General features: G+C 36.8%; 1 protein-coding gene across 1 annotated transcript in view; it reads left to right on the top strand.

Annotated features, from left to right (window-relative positions):
- The window catches only part of TPO (thyroid peroxidase), a 234,465-nt gene that overhangs the window by 41,668 nt on the left and 169,846 nt on the right, over positions 1-22,951 (top strand). Inside the window, exon 4 of the mRNA XM_036751861.1 lies at positions 4,497-4,629. Coding sequence (XP_036607756.1) covers positions 4,497-4,629 — 133 coding nt within the window. The remainder of the gene's footprint in view (positions 1-4,496; positions 4,630-22,951) is intronic.

Here is a 22,951-nt window from a genome sequence, read left to right as displayed (position 1 = left end):
ACCAATGCTTGACAATTTGAATAGCCTACCTTGTTGAATCAAAAGCAATCACAAATATGAGGTACAAACAGTATTGCTGGTGTGCCAGCTAGCCACAAACATCTCAGTATGAAAAAAAATGTTCAGGTCTCAGAGACACAAATTCCCTTTCAGGGACTCAGGATTTGTGCCTCACAGAACTGAGAGGTTTAGAAGATTGTGATTTCATGTATACCTCTCCTCAAAGCCCCAGGTTTATGCAAAACTTAGCTAGAAGCATATTGTTTTCATAGTCATCTGGGAAATCAAATGAAAACTGATTATTTCCAAAAACCTTTAGCCTTTGGGGAAAAGCCTATTAGGAAAGAAAGGAACAAAATCCCTTCAGTAAAAGAATTCCTTAGGTAATAAAAAGTTATGGTAAGTAATTTTTCTCGTTAGTCTAAGGTTAATCTGAAACTTTTTTTGTTATACCTATTGAAAATATTTCTTACATGTACTGCATGAATGAATTAATAAAAAATATTTACTTGTGTGTTTATTTATACTTCTTATTGCCAGATACTATGCTAGACACTGAGGATACAATTACAAAAATAAGACAACTCCTAACCTCAAGGACTTCTCATTCCAATAGGGGGAGACTATACGTGTCGGAGAATAGTAACCAGGAGAGGCAGTGTTGGTCTGGACACTTATAGGGATTATGAATGCAGTTATAGTAGACAGAAATGCTCTTTTCATTAACAATAGCAGTATTGAGTTTTTTACTGTTCTCAAAGTGGGTTGGAAACTGGGAGGGAGGAAGGACTCTTTTTCACGAAAGGTTCAGATGGCAAAATTCCCAGAGAAGCTTAGGCTTGCCACATAAGGAGATGGAGATCGAAGTTAAATGTGAAGTGTGGTCTGCAGTCAGCTAGATATAGTGGTTTAGGTGAGTTTTCATTCACTTATCAATCAGGGAAGATCACTCCCAAGGTGAGGTTCCAAAGCTGAATGGATTGGCTAGGGAGAGGAAAAGGCAATTTTCTCTGGAGGTTAAAGATATTAATCAGCTTTCCTCTCTAAGTTAATTAAATCATTGAAACTTTGATTAAGAGTGTTGGAAATTAGGTGATTATTTTATGAATGACTTTTAGGAAAAGATGCCTCTTTATTATGCTAAAGATTTTGGGATGTACTGTACTTTTACCACCTCCTTCCTATGGGAAGCCTTCCCTAATTGCCTAGTCAGAGATTGCTGTTCAGTTGTTTTTTTCAGTTGTATCTCACTTTTCATGACCCCATTTGAGGTTTTCTTGGCAAAAGTACTGGACTGGTTTGTCATTTCTTTCTCCAGCTCATTTTACGGTTTGAAGAACTGAGGCAAACAAGGTTAAGTGACTGTTTCAACAATTCAGCTAGCAACTTCTGTGGGGGTGTAAGATCCACCAACAGCCAGCACCCAGAAAGCTGCCAGCATGCTGCAAGAGCACAGGTCCTTTTGATCTGGTTAACCAAGGAAAGCAAGGTTAAGGGGTTGATGAGCTTACTTTAATTCAGCATACAAATATCATTCACTTAGTTCAGGGGAAAAAGCCAGCACCCTGAACTTCAGAACAAATACAAACAAATTACAGACATCAACAGACAGACCTTGTCTGATTCAAATCCCAATACATAGTTATCAGAGTTTAACAAAGTCCCAGCATCCAGGTTACAAGCTGGAGGGCCCTTAGCTACAGCTGCCGGAGTCTCTGCATCAGCACACCAGCACAAGTGAGAGCCCTGCACGAATGGCTCTGTCTTCTCTTCTTATAGGGTTTCAGACGTTATCAAACATCATCTGAATGACCAGAACTTAGGCTGCTATGATTGGCTCTTGAGTTAGCCCTTCCCCTTAGGACCCTGGGAGGTTCACATCCACATAGGTTAGGTTAACACCTAACAGGGGTTAGAGCCTGGGGCTTAGCACTTAGTAAGACTCAATGAAATATACTGAATTACTCAAAGCAAACAAAAGCCAAACTCTTCAAGGGCACTTGAACTAAATGCTAAGAGCCCATTTTGCTTACCAACACAGTGACTTGCCTAAGATCATAAAACTAGCAAGTATCTGAGGCAGGATTTGAACTCCAGAAGAATCCTCCTGACTCCAGGTCCAGCACTCTGTCCACTGTACTACCTAGCTGCCCTAGTCAGAGATTACCTTCCCTTCATTTAACTTAGGCTCACACTTTGTACCTGCTTTGTGCTTTTATATTATGTTCTATCTTGCTCTGTAGTTATTTTACAGCACTGCATAGCTGTCTCTGTGTTATATTCTTTTGCTAGATTGCAAACTACAAGAGGGCAAGAAATTTGCAATACACCAAAGCTTCACATACTTGTGCAAATTATACATGACTGTATACATTCAGGCCAACATCATAGTTGCTTTGCTCCAGAGACAGACTGTCACACTGGAAAAAAAGAGTGTAATATGAATGCTTCTCACACATGGCATCACATCTCCTATTTTCATGGCTAAATTATAGGACTAATCAAAGACTCTCCCAATTGTACTGTAAATATCTTCTGTATGTAATTTTTACTTGTTGTCTCTCTCTTTAGAATATAAGCTCCTTGAGGTCTGTTTTTGCTTTTCTTTGTATCCCCAGTGTTTAGCACAGTGCCTACTAGACCATAGCAAGCACTTAACAAATGCTTGTTGACTGACAGGTTCTTCTTCAGGCAGTAAACAAAGATTTGGTGAAGTTTATTTCATCCCAAGATCAAGGCTGCAGAAAAGGTCACTTTATGGGATATTTGGTCATTTCATTTTACAGGCTCATAAAGAGAATAACCAAACAAACCACCATGAAGATAATTGTAATTTATGATTCAATACCCTTTGCACAGGATGAAGAAGTAGAGAAAACAAAATTATGACAAATTTGACAAGATCTTCCAAACTAAATCAGAGTATATCTTCTTATCAGCTTCAGTGCAAAGGCTGTCACAAGGGAGTACATCAACAACAAAAAATGATGAAAGATAGAGCTTAATACTGAGAAATGAAAGAAGTCAGAGGTTTTTAGACTACTAAGCATGTCATAACTATATGTCACCGATACCTTCTTCAAAAAGAGACTGGCTCTGAATTTGGCAAACAGCAAGAGATGCCACTAAAATGAACTAGACTTGCTCATAGTACCCAGGAAATGACTGCTCACTAACATGACAATCATTTCACAATCAGAGTTCTGTATGCAAGTCAGATCTCATTGACCAATTAAAACCAAGGTCAAAGTCAACACCAAATTAGAAGTCACTACGTGTAATTATAACAGCTCCTAAAAAAACAATTTAAATAAGCTTGTTGACTAAAAATTAGGAAATCGGTAAAAGTAAAGACTGCCTCCGGGCATCACCATTTGCTAGAGAAGTTTACTTAATGTAAGCAATCTCGCTGACACAGATGCCAAAGAGCTACAAACTGTTGCAACCAATAAGTACTTGATTCCCATATCTAATGGAAAAATACCAGAGCCAAGAGGAACTCTGATTTAGAATACAAGATAATTTGCAAAATGTAGCAATGGAGGAAAAAGAAAGATAAATTTTATTGTACTTACTACAGGTGACTAGATATACAAAATTTCTTTACTTGGATTTTCATAGTTACAAAAGGATTTCATCTTTTTTGTTACCTGGGCAGAAAGTCAAATGTATCACCAAATTAATTGACCAGAAACATTTTATTACTGTTGTTATGTTCAGAGAAGTGTCGGCCCTACAACCAGCAGTTGTGAGAAAGGTAGGTGAGACAGGCTATTTCAGCTAGAGATAGCTTCAGAGCCACTGTTGTTGGTATGCATAGATCATGATGGCAAGCAGGTGCTATGCTACTGGGGTTATTTGAGGAAAAGACTGGGTTATCCAGTTCAGTGGATTTATTTAGACAAACCCACTTATGTACCTTGGAGACATAAGTGAGCCTTGAGGAATGGGAAAAGTACCAGCATATTATTTAAATTTCCCAAGAAGTTTGGAGTGAAGTGAAGGAAATAGCAAAGGGCAGAGTATATGTATCTATCAGGCACTACTCCAGTGTCTGGTACTTTGTGACAGTGTCTGTTCCTATTCTTATATAGAGGAAGGTCAATGTAATGGTAAGGGCTGAGACTGATTAAAAGGCTTCTCGAATACAGTCCCAGTTGAATTTCTGATACAGTAATAGTTTTGAAATTCTGCCTTATCACTTAAGATTACATAACAAGAAACTATAAGGTGTTAGAAAACTACAAAGATAGGACTGGGTAACCATCTACACAAATTGTTTCTTCACAGAACACTAGTTGTTAGAGCTGCAATTCTATAATTGGGCTGTCTTGTCCTCCCCCAGTAGAAAAGTTCATGGTGAAATCTCCCAGATGATAAATGTGGCAGTTCTTGATGGGATAGTGTGAATATTTGTAATTGAAAATTCTACTAAGATACTTTAAAGCATCTACCACGAAGATCAGGTATAACATATAAAACAACTTCTTTAACAGATGTTCTGTCAACTGACTTGTTGAGCACAATTGCCAAAGTTTCTGGATGCCTGCCTTACATGCTGCCACCCAAATGTCCAAATAATTGTTTAGCAAACAAGTACAGGCTTATCACAGGAGCCTGCAACAACAGGTAATTAATATTTATACTCTTATTTGTCTAAACCTTTGATTTATTATTGACAGTTCACCATATGCAATCCAGGTGCTATAATATACAAACTGCCATCCCCAATCATTTGGGGGCAAATACTGCAAGAGTATATATCTCGGCTCCACTAAATGTATAAAAAATAGTCAGTCTTGCTAAAAGAAAAAGAAAAGAAAAAATCTTCAATGGAAACTTGTTGCCTACAGGATAAAGTATAAACTGCATAGCCAAGGACTGAAGGCCGTCTGTAATCTGATTTAAATCTATCTCTCCAAGCTTATCTATCATATCCATCCTAGGTGAACTTTTCATCCCAGTGAAACTAGTTTACTTTCTATTAACTAACTACACTGTATATGGTTCTATTTTCGTATTTTTGCTTATATCATTCCCTCTGTCTAAATGTTCATTCCCTCCATTTCTATGTGTTAGAAAACTCCCAATTCCTCAAGGGCCAGGTAGCCTTCCATGAAGCCTTCTCTTAGTACCATGAAAAAAAGTCATAGGACTCACAGTTTCTTAGAATTGTAGATTCAGAGATCATGGAGTTCACTGCCCTACTCCCTTGTATAAATGAGGAAAGAGGTCAAGAGAGATAAATTGATTTTCCAGAGGTCTTAACTGATAGCAAGTAGTAAAACTGGGTTTTAAAACAATTCATCAGATTCCAAATCCAATATTCTTGTCTTTAAATTATGTTGTGATTTCAACCTCCTCTGAAATCTTACTATACTCATTGTCTGTAGTACTACTATCCTATCCTGCATTCTATAGGTTTCTTGTTTCTTTTACTATTTTGCGAATTCTTAAATACAGACACTATATCTTACTTGTCTTAGTATTCCACATGGCACTCAACAGAATATTGTGTGCATGGTAGATACAAATAATATATGTGGAATAAATGAATGACTTAAATACATAGAGGCAGCATTTTATGTGTTTGTATATACACATATATACATAATTACAAATATGTCTTTATATTATAGGATTTATGTCACATTTTTATTGCTATGCTTTTTAGTAGAATTAGAACTTTTAAGTTATACCTCAGCAACAAAGTAAAAATATTTTTCTTGCAACTATTTATCATTTCCTTTCACAATATTGTACCTGAGTGCCTCATTGTGGTGTAGAGGTGACCCTTTGTTCTTGAAGGCTATGCAATTTGAGTACAAGCTTTGCCAGTTGAACCTAGTCTGCAAAGGTTTTGAGTACAGTCCTGGCAACGCACTGATTCTGCTTTCTGAGGACCAATCTGGCAAAGTACAGAGACATAATTAGTAAGCTAGCCACCTGGTGATGATTTTTTTTGACAACAGTAACCTATTTATATATTGGCTTAACTCCCCATTCACATGACTACTGTTCTTGTCTATTGTCCCTCTCATCTGGACTACTGTAATAGCCTACAAACCAGTCTCCCTGCTCCTTGCTCCTTTTTTAAGCCATCCTCCACAAAACTGACAAAATTATCTTTCTAAAGCACAGATATTATATAGTAGACTGCTATAGTCCCAAGAATAAAGTATCTGTAGGATAGAAGAACCTCTACTGGAAGTACAGTGACTGGTGACTTGTACCACTCCCTATCCTATATCTTGCAATTGTGGCTTGCCTAGGAGGGAACACCACCAATTACAGGGATTAGTATCTCCTTTCTCAGAAACTGTTGCTTGATATCAAAGCCCAAACCTGGCTTCCCAGGTATGAGGCTAATTATAGCTTGAGTTACAGCTTGTGTCTAAGCCTCCCTAAAGTAGAAAATAAAAGAGATACTCCATGCACAATATGAATCAGTTTTGGGGCAGAAAGGAATACTAAACCTAGAAGAATCATAGTATGCTTTAACAGAATAATTTAAAGAAGATTAATGAAATAATAGGGATCCAGAGAGACAGGACACCTGAATAACATTTCAAAGAAGTACAGCTGAGCTCCTCAATGCAATTCCTCCACAAAGATCTAAAAACCATAACAGACCAGTGCAGGTGAGGAAATCCAAGATAAAAGACACTGCTGTAAAACAAGGAAAGGAGAAGTCACAAGCCCATCTGTGAACTTGTGTAGAATCCAAGAATAAGAGCCAACTAGCAGCTTTGTCACTAATTTCCTAATTATAGGTCACAAATCAATGGTTGACTGAAGAGGATACTTGTGCCTAAAAGAGGAGTGGATAAGGGCCCTAGACTTTGTACAGAGCAAAGTGAAAATTTATAAGCAAACAAGAGCTATGTGGCTTTGATTCCCAGGTGCAGAAGAAGGTGTCATTTCCAGACTCCAACCTAGTCTGAAGCCTACAGTGGAAAAAGTAAAGCAGCAAATCCTTGAAGAAAGGGTAGAGGATCAGAAGATATCTGAATCTCACTCTATTCTGTATTGGTCAAAGGAGGGGAAAATACACACATATTTTGTTTTAGAAATATGTTTCAAGGAGTGGACCCAAGATGGTGAAGTGAAGGCAGGGACTCACCTGAATTCTCCCAAATTCCCACCCAAACAACTTTAAAATAATGCCTCAAAAACAATTCTGGAATGGCAAAACCAACAAAAAAGAAAATGAGAAACTATTTTCCAGCTTGAGACAGCTTAGAAGGTTGGCAGGAAAGGTCTCTCTCTCACTGGGATAAGACTGAAGTGCAGTCCAATGCAGGCTGCATCCAGGCAAGCAAGCATCAGGCCTTGGGGATGACTGAATTGGCAGCTGTGGCTTCTGAACTCTCAGACCACAGATAGTAAGGGGACTGGATGACTGGTCAAAAGGAGATCATAAGGGACTATTTGCTGGAACTGGGTGCAGGACTCTGTTACATTACCCATACACAGTTCTGGGTCATGGTCGCAGGATGAGGAGGTGTGCTAGCACACTACAGCATGTGGCCACATTGGGGGTGGAGATGTGAACCATAGTCACAATTCTAGGTAGGCAAAGAGTACTCGTATTCACTCACAGACCAGAGCACAGGCCCGGACAGCAGTTGCCAAAACTCTCCCAACATCATACCACCTTGGAAGCACCAAAACTTGATGAAGAATATGATATTTAGAAAAGCAAAGGAACTAGAATTACAACCAAGAATAACCTACCTAGCAAAACTGAGTATAATCCTTGGGGGGGATATTTAATTAAATAGATGACTTTCAAGCATTCCTGATGTTAAAAAAAAAGCTGAATAAAAAAATTGACATTCAGACACAAGACTAAAGAATAAAAAGATAAACAAGAAATTATAAGGGACTTTATAAGGTTAAACTTTTTACATTCCTATATGGCAACATGACACATGTAACTGTTAAGAACTTTATCATTATTAGGGCAGTTAAAATGAATTTATATAAACAAAGAGCATGGGTGCAAGTTGTTTATGTTGGAATGGTCTCCAAAAAAAAGGGGGGTGATAATGAGCAATGCACTGGAAGAAGGGGGAAGGGAGAGGTAGAATGGGGAAATTTTTCTCACATAAAAAGGCACATAAGGGAGACCTTTTGCAGTGAAAGAGAAAATGGAGGTGAGGTGGGGGTGGGATAGTAGCCAATGCTTGAACTTCACCCTCATCAGAATTGGGTCAAAAAGAGAAGAATATCTATATACACTCAGTTGGGCGTAGAAATGTAACTTGCTCAATAGGGAAATAGGAGGGGAAGAAGATAAGAGAAAGGAAGGATGATATAAGGGATGATGGATTAAGGGAAGCAGTGGTTAGAAACCAAATAACTTTTGTGTAGGGACAAGATAAAAAAAGAGAAAAGAGGTAGAAACTGAAAAAAATAGGACAGAGGGAAGAACACCGTAATCGTAACTGTGAATGGGAATGAGATGAGCTCACCCACAAAATAGAAGCAGATAGCAGAATGGATTAAAAACTAGAATCCAACAATATGTTGTTTACAAGACATACACTTGAAAAAGAAAGACACACACAAAGAATCAAAATTAAAGGCTGGAGCAGAATCTAATATACTTTAGCTAAAGTTTTTAAAAAAAGAAAGGGATAACCATCAAGATCTCAGACAAAGCAGAAGATAGACCTCATTAAAAAAGATAATCTAGGAAACTCCATTATACTCAAAGGTACCACAGATGATGTAGTAATGTCAAAAGTTATCACAGCAAGTTTCTCTGATAAAGCCCTCATTTTTCAAATATATACTTACTATAGAACTGAGTCAAATTGATAAAAATAAGAGCCATTACCCAACCCATAAAGGGTCAAAGGATATAAACAGGCAGTTTTCAGAAGAAATTAAAACTATCTATAGTCTTAGGAAAAATACTCTAAATTACTATTGATTAGAGAAAGGCAAATTAAAACAACTCTGAGGTACTACCTCATACCTCTCAGAAATGACAAGTACTAGAGGAGATGAGGGAAAAATAGGTCAATGAATGAACTGCTGGTAGAATAGTGAACTAGTCCATCCATTCCAGAGAACAAATTGGAACTATGTTCAAAGGGTTATTAAACTATGCATACCCTTTGACACAGCAATAATACTACTAAGTCTCTACCCCAAAGAGATCAAAGAAAAAAAGACCTATATGTACAAAAAATATTTATATCAGCTCTTCCAAAGAACTGGAACGCTCACCAATTGGGGAATGGCTGAACAAGTTGTGATATGATTGTGATGGACTACTATTGTGCTCAAAGAAATTACAAAATGGGATGGCTTCAGAAAAAACATGGCAAGAACTATGAACTGATGAAAAGTGAAGTGAGAACTTGGAGATCATTATGCACAGTAACAACAATGTTGTAATGATAATCAACTGTGAAACACCTAGCTACTCTGATCAATACCATGATCCAAGATAATTCCAACAGAATCATGATGAAAAAAATCCTATATGCCTCCAAAGTTAGAACTGATGAACTCTGAATGCAAATTGAAGTATAATTTTCTTGCTTTTTTTTCTTTTTTGAAATATTGCTAATATAGGAGTATGTTTGAATAATTTCATATTGATAGCAATTTCATAATTTGCATAATTTCATAATTGATAACATCTTCCTTGTCTTCTAACTGTGTGAGACAGCATGGGAGGGTGGGTGAGAATTTGGAACTAAAATTTTTAAAAGAAAAGAATGTTAAAAATAAATGAATACTTTATTAAAGTGTAAGAAAAGCACAAAACCAAATTGCTAGCAAGAAAGATTAAAAAAGTGTCACAATCAATGAAGAAGAAATAAAATAGATTATTAGGAACTATTTTGCCTAAACATATACCAATAAAATTGATACTCTAAATAAAATAGATAAATATTTCCTAAAAAATATTAACTCCCAGATTAGCAGAAGAAAACTATAAGTCAATATCAATCAGGAAAAAAATGAACAAACCATAAATAAATGCCTAAAGGGAGTGGGGGGATGGACCAGATGAAATTTCAAGTGAATTCTATCAAACATTTAAAGAAAAAAAATTTAATATTATGTAAACCCTTTGAAAATAGGAAAAATAGTGGTCCTACCAAATTCCTTCTATGATTAAAAAAAGATCCTGAAACTCAAATGATAAAAGTAAAAAGTGAAAAACTATAAATACATTTAATGAATATTGAAAATTTAAACAAAGATTAATAAACTACAGTAACACATTACAAAGACTGAATATTATGAATAGGTTCAATTTGTACAGGTATGCAGAACTGGTTCAACATTAACAAAATATAAATTTAATTGACCATATTAATAACAAGAACAATAAAAATTATATTATTATACCAGTAGAGACAGAAAAGGCTTTTCATGAGATACAACACAATCCCTGTGGTTGTTTTTTAATAGAAATCATATTAATAGATCTTTCCTTAATGTGTTAAGTAATATCTATCTAAAACTAAGAGCCGACATTATCTGTGGTTGGGCTGAACTAGGAGACTTTCCAATACGATCAGAGGCAAAGGAAAGATTTCCATTATGACTATTGTTATTCAATATAAGGCTAGACATGACATTTTAGAAGCAAGAGAAGAAAAAGAAACTTAGGGGAACACCATAGGCAAAGAGGAAACAAAATTATTGCTTTTTGCAAACAATCAGATGGCTTACTTAGCTAATAATAGTCGACCAAAAATCTAATTGAAACAATTAACAGCTTTAGAAACATTGCAGGATATGAAATAAACCTCAATAAATCATTAGCATTTCTGTATATTATAAACAAAATCCATTATAAATACATAGAAAGATAAATTTTATATAAATTAACTACAGAAATTATAAAATACTTAGGAGCCTACCTGCCAACACATAGGAACTATATGAACACAACTACAAAACATTCTTTATATAAAGACATCTATATAATTGGAGGAAATTAATTGTTCATGGGCAAACTGAGCCAATCTAATAAAAATTATAATATTACATAAATTAATACACTAATTTTGTACCATTCCAATCAGATTAACAAAAGATTACTTCATAGAGTTGCTAAAATACTTATTTTAAGAATTCATCTGGAAACATAAAATATCAAGAATCTGAAGTGAAATAATGAAAAAAGTGGGAATAAAGGAGTTCTAGAAGTACCAGATCTCAAAATACAAAGTAATAGTGATCAAAACTAATTGGTACTGGTTAAGGAAATGAGAGACTGATCAGTGAACAGATTAGATATGCAATATACAGAAGCAAATGGACACAGTAGCATAATCTTTAATAAAACCTGATGACTCTAACTATTGGAGCAAGAACTAACTCTTCAACAAAACCTTTTGGGAGACCTTGAAAGTAGTCCAGCAGAAACTAGGTCTAGAACAACATCTCACACTGTATATCAAGAAAAGTTACAAAGATATACATGAAGGATTATTTCACAAGCAAATTTAGAGGAGCAAGAAAGAAGTTACTCATCAAATCTAGTGTTAAGGAAGATTTCATGATCATGGAAGAAATAAGGAAGATCACAGAAGGGAAAATGTGTAATTTTATTTACATAAAATTAAAAAGTTTTACACACATAAAATCAATGCAGCTAAAATTGGAAGAGAAGTAAGCAAATGGAAAAAATGTAATAATTTTCACTCAGTAAGGTTTCATTTCTAAGATATATAGTGAACTGATTCAAAATACAAAAATAAGAAATCCAAACTATTAATAGTCATATCAAGATCATTTGAATAATTAGAGAAATGGAAGTTAAAACAACTCTTAGTTTCCATTTCATATTGATCAGATTGACAAAGCTGACCAAAAAAGAAAAATTACAAATGCTAAAGGGGCTGTGAGAAAACAAATACATTGATGGTGGAGTTGTGAACTGATCCAGTCATTCTCGAAAGCAATACGAACTATTCCCAAAAACCTATTGTTCTGAGCAGACCTTTTGACCCAATGGTAGTGCTACTAAATCTACATCCCAAAGAGATAAAACATAGGAAAATGACCCATACATGAGAAAATATTTATAGAAGCTCTTTTTTGCAGTGGCAAAGAATTGAAAACTGGGATGGTGGCCTTTTTATGCTATAAATTTGGTGAAGTGAAGAAGCATTTATATAGCACCAACTGTGTGCTTTGCAAATATAATCTCATTGGATTCTCACAATACTGGGAGGTAGGCATTATTATTACCCCCATTTTATTGTTAAGGAAACTGAAGCAAATAGGGACCAAGGGTCACACGAGTATATGAAATCAGATTTGAACTCAGGTTTTCCTGACTCCAGGCCCAGAGCTCCATCCAGTGTGTTGCCTAACTACCTAATGGAAGTCAAAGTTTCAGAGAAACCTGAGAACATTTATATAAACTGAGGCAGAATGAAGTAATCAGGCCCAAGAGTGTAATTTATACAACAGCAATATTATAAAGACAATTTTGCAAGAATTAGGTACTCTAATCAATGAAATGACCATCTGTGATTTCAAAAGACTAATGGTGAATCATGCTACCCACCTCCTGATAGAGAAGTAAGGGGCTCAGACTACAGATGTAGAGATGTAGATATAGATAAAGATGCACACACATATGTGTGTATGGAAAGAGAGAGAGAGACAGAGAGACAGAATCAGAGACAAAGAGAGATGGAGAGAGACAGAGAGATGGTCAATGTAGGAATTTGTTTTGTCTATCCATGTTTATTACAGAAATTTCATTTTTCTTGCTCTCTCGATGGGAGGATAGAAAGGAGAAAAGATAGATATTTGTTTGAAAAAATAAATAGGATTCTTATAACAGTGGTCACAGTCTTCTGGGAGGATGATAGTTAAACCTTGTTAAGATACAAAATCACTTTAAGGCTAATAATTAGCTGTTTCATATTTCTCCTTGGCACTGGGCACTTTCTGATCACTCCTGATACTTGTTGCTGGTAAAAGAGGCCAGGCTTGGCCCATTTCCTGGTAGTTGTTGGAATCTTTGGTGCAAAGACTTTCGCTGCCACTCCAGTGGCTGTCATTGCTATGGCAGCAGTGCACATCCAGGATCTCCCTTTACGACTCCCTTCAGAATTCCCTTCAGAATATCTGGCCTGGACATGTCCACTATAAAACATCAATCCATTCTCCTGAGATCAGGAATGGAAAAAAACGCACACCCAAAGAGAAGGAAAAGCAGCTGGATGACCCTAGTAAAGATCCCTTGAAGTAGAAGCCATGTGGGTGGAACTGTCATGGTACGAACATAGATGAAGATTTTATCTTTCCTCAGTCCTCACTGCAGTCACAAGATTGTCTCTTAGAGAGACAAGTGCCAACTGGAAACTTTACTTCTTTTTAAAAGTCCCCTGAGTCATTAGCTCTTTCAGCTCAGCAACCAATTAGGGAACTCTTGGCAATGAGTCATAGACAGAATCAAGCCCTGCTAACCTTCCATGTGGTCAGCTGGGAATAGAGAATATCTGTGCATGTTTTTTCCAACCCCATATTTCATATAGTTTCCTCAGCCTGGCATTTAAAGCCCTCCACAATCTGGCTTAAACCTACCTCACCCAGCCTTACGTCACATTACTCTCCTTAATGCACCCTAAGTTCTAGGAAAGCTAGATTACATGTCATTCTCCATATTCAATATTCTCCCTACCACCTCCAAGTCAAATCAACATGCATTTATTAAGCACGTACTATGTGCCAGATACCATGCTAGGCTTAGTACCTCCAGGAACTACCATAAGCTCTGTGCTAAGCCCAGAAAATACTCGCTCCTCATCTCCATCTTTCTCATCTTGCAGAACTTAGATCAAGTATAATCTTCTGAACAAAGATTATCCAGATATTAAAGCTCTCTTTTTTCTTAAATTATATTGTACTTATCCATATCCATGTTTTGTCCCCTTTCAGAATACAAAATACCTGAGGACAGGAACTTTTAATTTTTATTTTTGTGTCCCTAGCACTAGCATAGGACCTGCATATAATACATGCTTAATAAATACTTGTTGATTTGAAATAAGAGCTGGGGTGTAACAATTGGGAATATTCCGTGGAGTGTATTTCCAAGATAACTCATATTTATCATGTTATCACATCATATCCATGAATTAATCCTATACAAATTATATTGTACTTTTTCTTTCTACGGATGTGATATAGCAACACTAATTAATAGCTAACATTCACGTTATATTTTAATGTTTACAATGCATTTTACAATCCTCTCATTTGAGCCTCACAAAGTCCCCTTGCGTAGACCACCAGTCCTGGAGTCAGGAAAACTCACCTTCCTGAGTTCAAATTTGGCCTCAGACATTTACTAGCTGTGGGACTGTGGACAAGTCACTTAACCCAATTTGCCTCAGTTTCTTCATCTGTAAAATGAGCTAGAGAAGGAAATGGCAAACCACTCCAGTATTTTTGCCAAGAAAATCCCTAACAGGGCCATGAAGAGTGAAACATGGCTGAAACGACTGAACAACAATAACACGGGTATTATTATATCTATTTTACAGAAGAAGAAACTAAAGATCAATCGGTAAAGTTAAGTGATTCTTGTAGAAGTTAAGCACATGGTCGCGTACCTAAAGACCATCAGAGGCAAGATATGAACACAGATTTTCCTAACTCTAAGGTCAGCACTATGCTAAATTCACTGAATGTGATGCCTCATTGAGCCCTTATGATAGTTTACATTTTTCTATGTGTAATAATTCAGTTCTATTCAACAAATAGTTAAGCATCCAAGAAGCAGCCTAGAATAGTGGATAGAGAGCCAGCTTTGGACACAGGAAAACATGGACTCTTGCACCACCTCCAACATATACTGACCATGTTACCACAGGCAAGTCACTTGAACTCTCAGTGCCCTAAGCAACTCTCTAAGAATACAAGTTAAAGAAAAGTTGCTGATCTACCCTGGTAGTTTCCATGTCTGGGAGTTTTCTATGCCAATGAAATCATAGGTCCAGGCCCCGTTTCTATCCTTCCTAGTATATGTTAGTGACTGGTATAGGCTACAAAAGTACTCAAGGAGCTAACATGTCATCGTTCAACCACATGTTTACAGATGTATACAAAATCCATGTTTATAGATGTCTGTGTGTGTGTGTGTGTGTGTGTATGTGTGTGGGAGGGAGAGAGAGAGACAGAGAGAGAGAGTGTAATTGGGGGGGGGCAGGGAAGCAATAAGATTTGCTGACGTAAAGTAAGGCGTCTTATACGAGGAGACCTTTAAGGGATGCTAAGGTTTCTGAAAATTGGAGATAATGAGAGGGAGGCTTATTAATGCACATACATGCACACATACACATGCTTTTGAGTTCATTAGTGCTTTCTTTGCTACTCTATTTCTCACAGAGAGATTTGGGACATAGGATTCTAAATATTTGTACTATAAGGGAAAAATAACTTTTATTTTGAGACTTTGATTTTGTTCCCTAAGTACTGCCCCAGAAGTCTAGGCTAATTTTCAAGGACTGGTGGACAATTGTCTGTACTTGAACTTACTAACCATTGTCATCTAATGTGATAAGTTAACTATTCATTTGAGGTTCAACAGGATTTGACTATATTTCCCAAGACTGAATCCCATGGCCACAATTTCTGTGTGACACTGACTTAAGATGCAATAATTTCAGGAACCTCAGCTACTCAAGGAGATGTTTAAAATTCAGGTTTCTCCATTGATAAATTCTGAGCCAAATCTGCCTTTAAAATGGACTTTCCTTTCTTGTCAAATTTTTATTTATGGCTTCCCTCTTCCCTGAAGGATATATTAATGAGAATTTGGGACTTTATTGATGAAGCTATTAGAAAAATCAGCACATGATTAACTTGGGGCTTTAACATCCCATCCCCCTGTCATTCAGTGTCTCATTTGGAAATGTTGACATGTAGTAACAGTGTCCAACATTACCACTATGTCAAGTTGAAACTCAGGAACAAAGGTAGTGATTTTCAAAGCAGAGATATAGTATGTAAGTTGATTAAGAGGTCAAAAAAGCAAAAGATTTAGATCCAGAAGGGCCCTTAGAAATGATATAGCCTAATCTTCTACAGAGAAATAAACAGGTGTGGAGAAGATAAGTGACTTTCCCAGCTTCTCTGCTTCCAGTCACCCAACTCTCAGAAATCCATTTTCCACACAGCTACTTATCACCAGAAAGGTCCCTGGTCCCCATTCTTATTCCTATTCCCTATTTTCTTTCCTTATATTCCTAATCTCAACAAGATTCAATACCTTCTTCATCAAAACCCATAAGTCAGAGATCATGCCTCTCACCTGTAACATATTGGTCCCTGCCCACAGCAGCATTGCACTTTTTACCTGTGCTATTTCTAGAAAAATGAACTATCCTTCTTCTTTAAAAATGCAATCTTTAAAAACCAAAATCACAATCATATTTGGCTCTAATTGCTGAATATGGAATCATATTTTATGTTAATTTTCCTTATACTGGGGATCCAGCTTTTCTAAAGCCATTAGCAAGAGCCATGGAATAGTCACTCATGCAATATCTTTACTCTCCTTGTCAAATTCTTTAGGTATCCATCAGGTTATTACTATATGATCATTGTCCCCCTCTCTATCCCATTGAGAAGGCTCCCCTTACTATGAAAGAAATGTCCCAGTGTGCAGAACCATCCAATCACCTGCTCCCCTTACTATGAAAGAAATGTCCCAGGGTCCAGAACCATCCAATCACCTAAGACTTTTATTTTGAATTACCCTTCCCTCAATTCAACCACAAGAACAATGTATTCCTTCTATTACCAATGTAAAATATTCTGGGTAGGTCAGGAGTAGACAGCAGACCAGTCCAGTGAAACAATACGAAGACTGAAAAGAGTTTAAACAATTTTGGACAATATAATCTAATAAAAAATTATTTAATTTGCAAAAGGAAATTGTAAAATTTCAGTAACTAGCTGAGCTAGATGTTGATCCCCTTCACCTCTACAGTCATGATGTCACTATTGGCAGCAATGTTGGGTAAGAAAATTGTTCCATAAAGGAATGGCAATTCTGCTACACTTTGGGCACTTCATCTCACCATAGGCTTGGATTTTAATACCTCAGGAAGCAAGGAAGCAAAGTCCATCATTCAAGCCCTAGTTCCCTGAACCAACCAAATCAAGATGATAGTCTACCTGTTACCCTAAAGTGAAGTCATTCCACTCTTTATAAATCAGATGCCTCTCCTAGCAAACCAAGCTAAAAAAAAAAACACAAAACAACAACACCACCTTACTTTATTTAGTCGGTATGCTAAGCACAGGGACTGAGAAATAGTAGGCACTTAGTGAAGGTTTGCTCATTGATCGATTGGACAATAGGAAGCTAGTGATTATTTTTCAGTGGTGGAGTGACCTGTGGTTTAAGATGATGGTTCCTTTGGCTGTGGTTCATAGAATTAGATACTGCAGACAGGAAGACCATTTAAGTTGGTATTCTAAAAACTCTTGCAAGAAGTAAGGGATGCATGAACTAGTATGATGGCTAACAGAATGGAAAAGATAAGACTGATATAAAATATATTCCAGACATAGAATCAATGTCCTGAAAGAGTACCTGATATTCCCTTTCATAGAGTCCATCTTATGAGTTATTGCTTCTCCACAAGTGCCCAATTCAAATGAAAATATGTTTATCTAAAGAAGAATAACACTTTAAGCTACCAGAGCCTGTTCTCACAAGATCCTAGATTAATTGACCAAATTGACTAATAGAAAAAGAAAATTCCATCAGGAAATGAGGAAAACTTGATTATAGGAACAAAGGAATGAAAGTCTAGATTACTTGCTACTACTGGGCAGAAGCCTAAGTGGAGAAAAAAATAATCTAGTAGAAGACTTGAAACTAGAATGGAATGACTGAGGTGTTGCCTCTGGCTCACATGCCTATTGAAGTATAAAAACAATTAGACTTAAAATATAATTGGCAAAAATATTTATCAAAATAAGAAGCTACCTGAACTTCAGGTAAAAATCTGCACTACCCTGATCTTTCCCTTCCCCATGAATTCATCTCCTGGGAAGGCAGTGGCTAGAATGCTGGCCCTAGAGTCAAGAAGACTCATCTTCCAGGGTTCAAATATGACCTCATACATTTACTAGCTGGGTGAACGTGGGCAAGTCACTTAACCCTGTTTGCCTCAGTTTACTCATCTGTAAAATGAGCTGGAAAAGGAAACAGCAAACCATTTCAGTATCTTTGCCCCCAAAAAAATCCCAAATGGGGTCACAAAGAGTCGGACATGACACAACAATAGCAACTACAGCCACAACAACTTTTTTCATACTGTCCAATAAAGTTTGCCCCTCTAAACCATTCCATATACACTCAACTGAGTTGCCTCAGGCAAAAAAAAAGTTTTAGTTGTAGCTGTGACTAGATGCCTTGGGGGAGAAAGGTAAAAAGAGAATACATAAGAAAAGAAAAGTACAATGGGTGTGTCCATGAAGACCCATATTACCTTCTCTAGATTCTATCAATAGTCAGTCCTGCAGAGGGAAATGCTGATAAAAATTTAAGAACGAGATTTCTGGAAAAAAATGTGTGCAGAACACATTTTTAAGTCTAATTAGCATTATTAATATTTTCTTCATTACCTTCTAAAGTTTAGAACATCTACAAAATAATAAATCAAGCCTTGGTTTGTAGCAAGTGCTGATTTCTGAGGTATAAATGCTTACACTAAAAATTAGGCAATTGGAGAGCCAGTCCAAGCTGGCTCCCAGTCTCACCTGAAAAGTTACCAATTTAAACCTCAGCCCCTTAGTTATCACTCTTCGGTTTTAACTATAAACTGTTGTAAAGGTATTTCACTGTATGATTCCATTCATTTCTTTTGAGAACTGCAACAAATCAATTTTGTTGAGAGATTGATTTTAGATATGAATGAATTTTTAAATATTTTTCCTTTTAATACCTATGGCAAAGTTAAAAGTAAGTGATGGACTCTAATCAATTCCATCCCTGTTGTTTTCTTATATCTTCATTTGATGGATAGAGAGAACAAATTAAAAAACCATCTACATCCTGCCACAGACATATCTCATTAGTGTATTCAGCTTTCTAATAACCAGACTTGCCAAATGGAAGTACAATATAGAAATGCAGATAAAATTGAACCAGCCCTGCGAATTCTAAGCAATAGATCCAAAATGCTAGTATCTTTAAGGATTATCATCTCTGTATTAAACAGTTTACCAGGGGAGGGGGTGGGGATGAATGGGTGTTTGCCCAGCTCATAGTTTACAAAGACTTCCATATAAGAAGAAATTACAAATCTAAAACTGAAAAGCAGAATATGAGTTTAAGTACTATAAGTGTAATGCCAAATCTACTTGGGCTCTGAAATTCAGTTTGATTCAACAAATATGTTACCAATAATATCTTAATTGGCCAATTTAATGGTCTTTTCTCAATCCTTATTCTTCTTAACCTCTCCGAAGCCTCTCACACTGTAAATCATTATCTTCTTCTTGATACTCTATTCTCTCTTGGTTTTCCTGACACTGCTTTCTCCTGGTTGTCCCTCTCTATTCATCTGACTACTCCTCTGTCTCCTTTGTTGGATTTTTAGCTGTATCATGCCCACTAATAGGAAAGTCTAAAAGAGCTCTGTCCTGGGCCCATTTCTCTTCTCCCTCTATACCGTTTTACTTAGTGGTCTCATAATCTTCCATGGATTCAATTGTCATCTCTGTGCTGATGATTCTCAAATATATGTATCCAGCCCTAACCTCTGGACTCATTTCCAGACTCACATCTCCATTTTACAACTGTCACATAAACATGTTAAATTAGATGTCCAGTAGGCATCTTAAATTCAATATGCTCAGAACTAAACTCATTATCTTTACACCCAAACTCTCCCCTTTTTCCAATTTCACTATCGCTATCGAAGTGACTGCCACCCTACCAGTCACCCAGGCTTTCAAACTGAGTGTCATTTCTCAATTCCTTACTCTTTCTCTCTCCATATCCAGTTAGTGGTCAAGTCCTTTCATTTTTATCTTTGGAAATTTATTGTATATACCCTCTTCTCTTCTCTGACACTGCCACCTGGGGCAGGCCTTCATTACCTTGTACCCAGACTATTGCACTACACAGCTAGTTGATCTCCCTATTTGAAGTCTCCTCCCTCTCTTCAATATATCCTACACTCTGCCACCAAATTAATTCTTCCTGAGGTGCCCATCACCCCCTGTATTCAGTCAACTCCAGTGGCTCCCTATTCATCAATCTCTATTGTTGTCGTTCAGTCATTTCAGTCGTGTCTGACACTTCATGACCCCATTAAAGTTTTTTTTTTTTGGCAAAGATACTGGAATGGCTTTCCATTTTCTTCTTGGGCTCATTTTACAGGTAAGGACCTCAGGCAATTAGGGTTAAGTGACTTGCCTAGGGTCACTAATAAGTGAGGTCAGATTTGAACTCAGGAAGATGAGTCTTCTTGACTTCAGGCCTGGTACTCTATCTGCTGTGCCACTTAGCTACCCCTACTAATCAAATGAGGTATTTATACAGTGCTTAGAACAATGCTTAGCACACAGTAGGTTCTTAATAAATGCTTGATTCCTCCCACCCCCTTTCCTATTGCACCCAGGATCAAATGTAAAAATTTCTTTTTGAATTGATTATGAATGGAGATTGAAATGACTTTTTTTTACTTTCTTTGTTATCTTTTTGTCTGCATTTTCTTTCACAATATGGATAATATGAAAGTGTTTTACATGCCTGCTCATGTATAATCTACATCAAATTGCTTGCCTTCTCAAGGAGGGGCGAGAATGGAAAAAGAAGGAGAGAATGTGAAACTCAAAATTTTTTAAATGAATGTTAGTTTTGTTTACATGTAATTTAAAAAATAAAATTAAATGGAAAAATGAAACAAAGATAGTTAACAGGAATTTATTAAAGTTTATTATATGCTAAGCATTAGGAACATAATTACAAGCCAAAAGAAGGATAGTCCCTACCCTCAAGGAGTTTACATTCTAATGGGAAAAAAGGAAACTGAAACTGGAGAGAGGAAATGAGAAATTACAATGTGGCTGGCCTGGCCACACTCCTTCAATGAAGGTTCTAGGAGGGAGCATCCAATCACAGGGAGAGGCCATGGGGTACGGATGTGAATTCCACAACTGGAAAGGTCCACCAGAATGAAGTATTTTCTGGTTTCTAGGAGAAAAAGCTAGGCTGTAGTCTGGTGAGAAATGAAAAAATGACAGAGCACAAATTTGGCATAGGGGATTGTATTCATGCATACACAGAGATGGGTGATGACATGTCATGTTTGATTTGAGAAACTGTTAGTAATCTAGTTTGTTTGGAATATAGAGCATCTGATGGGGGGTGTGGGTGGAAGTAATGTGAAGCAAAGTCAAAAAGTGTAGTTCAGAGTTAGATGTTATAGGACCTTTATTAACAAACTGAGTAGTGTATGTTTTAACCTAGAAGCCATGTGAAGCTACTGAAGGGGTTTGAGCAGAAGTTTGACATAGTCAGACCTTTGCCTGAGCAAGATTATTTTGGTTGCGCATGATCCCTGCTCCTGGAGAGGCTGAGGTTGGTAGATCACTTGAGTTCGGCAGTCCTCAGCTATAGTTAGACTAAAGCCCAATCAAGTGTCCACACTAAGTCTAGCACTAATACGGTGAGCTTCCAGTGGAGGCTTCCAATTCAGCCTGGGTCAGCAAAACTGAGCAGGTTAAAGATTCTATACAATGATTGGGCCTGTGAGTGGCCACTATACTTCTAGCCAGTCAGGGTGAGATAGGGAGACTCTGATGCCAAAAAGTTAAATGAAAAAAAAAGAGATTATTTTACGAACCGTATGAAGGATGGATTGGAGTTGGGAGGGTAAAAGCAAGGAAACAAGGTATTAACTGTATGGATGAAAAATTAAATCATTATTCAAATATTTTCAGCTATCTGGATGTCTAGTGTTATGTAGGCCAAATATTTAGCATTAGGTGTGCATAGTCTTAGACGTTAGTTTATTTTTGCATTAGTGTTGACCTGCTTGAAATAATCTGTTCATTTATTTCCATCTGGACTAAGTACACTTGACTTGTGGGCAATGTTCATGCATTTAAGGGTAAATGACTGGATGCAAGGAGGATTTACAGAGCCCTGTAGATGTAACTGGGTGTGAGATAAATGGTACTTTGAAATCAGAAGGAAACATCAGGACATAATTCAGCAAAATCTGAACTTGTGTAGGGAAGAGTATTTAGACAGTTGGGGGTCGTTGCTGGCAAAGTGAAGTGACCTGAAGGAATATGATTTGGCCTTTCATCCATTTCTTACATAAAATATATGGATAGTCATGGTGTTCTATAAATAGGAATTTCAAAACCTTCTGAAAATATTGAATGTTGGACAAAAATGTATGTCAATATTAGATAAGATCTCTCCATTTTCAAAGAGGCTTTAAAAATTGCCACATATTCATGACTATAGATGAAATAGTGTCTTTCAACAGTCTTTCTAATTGACTGCTTTCCATTCTAGTGGGTATGACTGGAGACCCAAGAAATAATGAGTCCTGAACTTACACAGCAAAATCATTATGGCTAAGAATTATTGCTTTCTTAGAAGCTGAATTAATTCTTTCAAGTTGTTTAGGTCTTAATCAGGAAAGGCAGTATGATGTACTGGAAATGACACTGGACTTGGAGACATAAGAGGCCTGAGTTGGAATCCTACCTTTGACACTTACATTAGCTACAGTAGTCATTTGACCTTGAACAATTCACTTAAGCTTTCAGTTTCAGCTACTCCTCTAAAATGAAGTAGTCAGCTAAATGTTCTCTTCATGCCTCAAGTCTCTTACCATTCCAATCCATATTTCACTCAGCTGCCAAAATGACTTTCCTAAAGCACAGGTCTGACCATGTCACTCCCCTA

This window comes from Trichosurus vulpecula, chromosome 3, assembly GCF_011100635.1.
Source record: "Trichosurus vulpecula isolate mTriVul1 chromosome 3, mTriVul1.pri, whole genome shotgun sequence".
In the NCBI taxonomy this organism is placed as follows: Eukaryota; Metazoa; Chordata; class Mammalia; order Diprotodontia; family Phalangeridae; genus Trichosurus; species Trichosurus vulpecula.
Note: the sequence above shows the minus strand (reverse complement) of the source record. Positions and strands in the feature narration are given on the sequence as shown.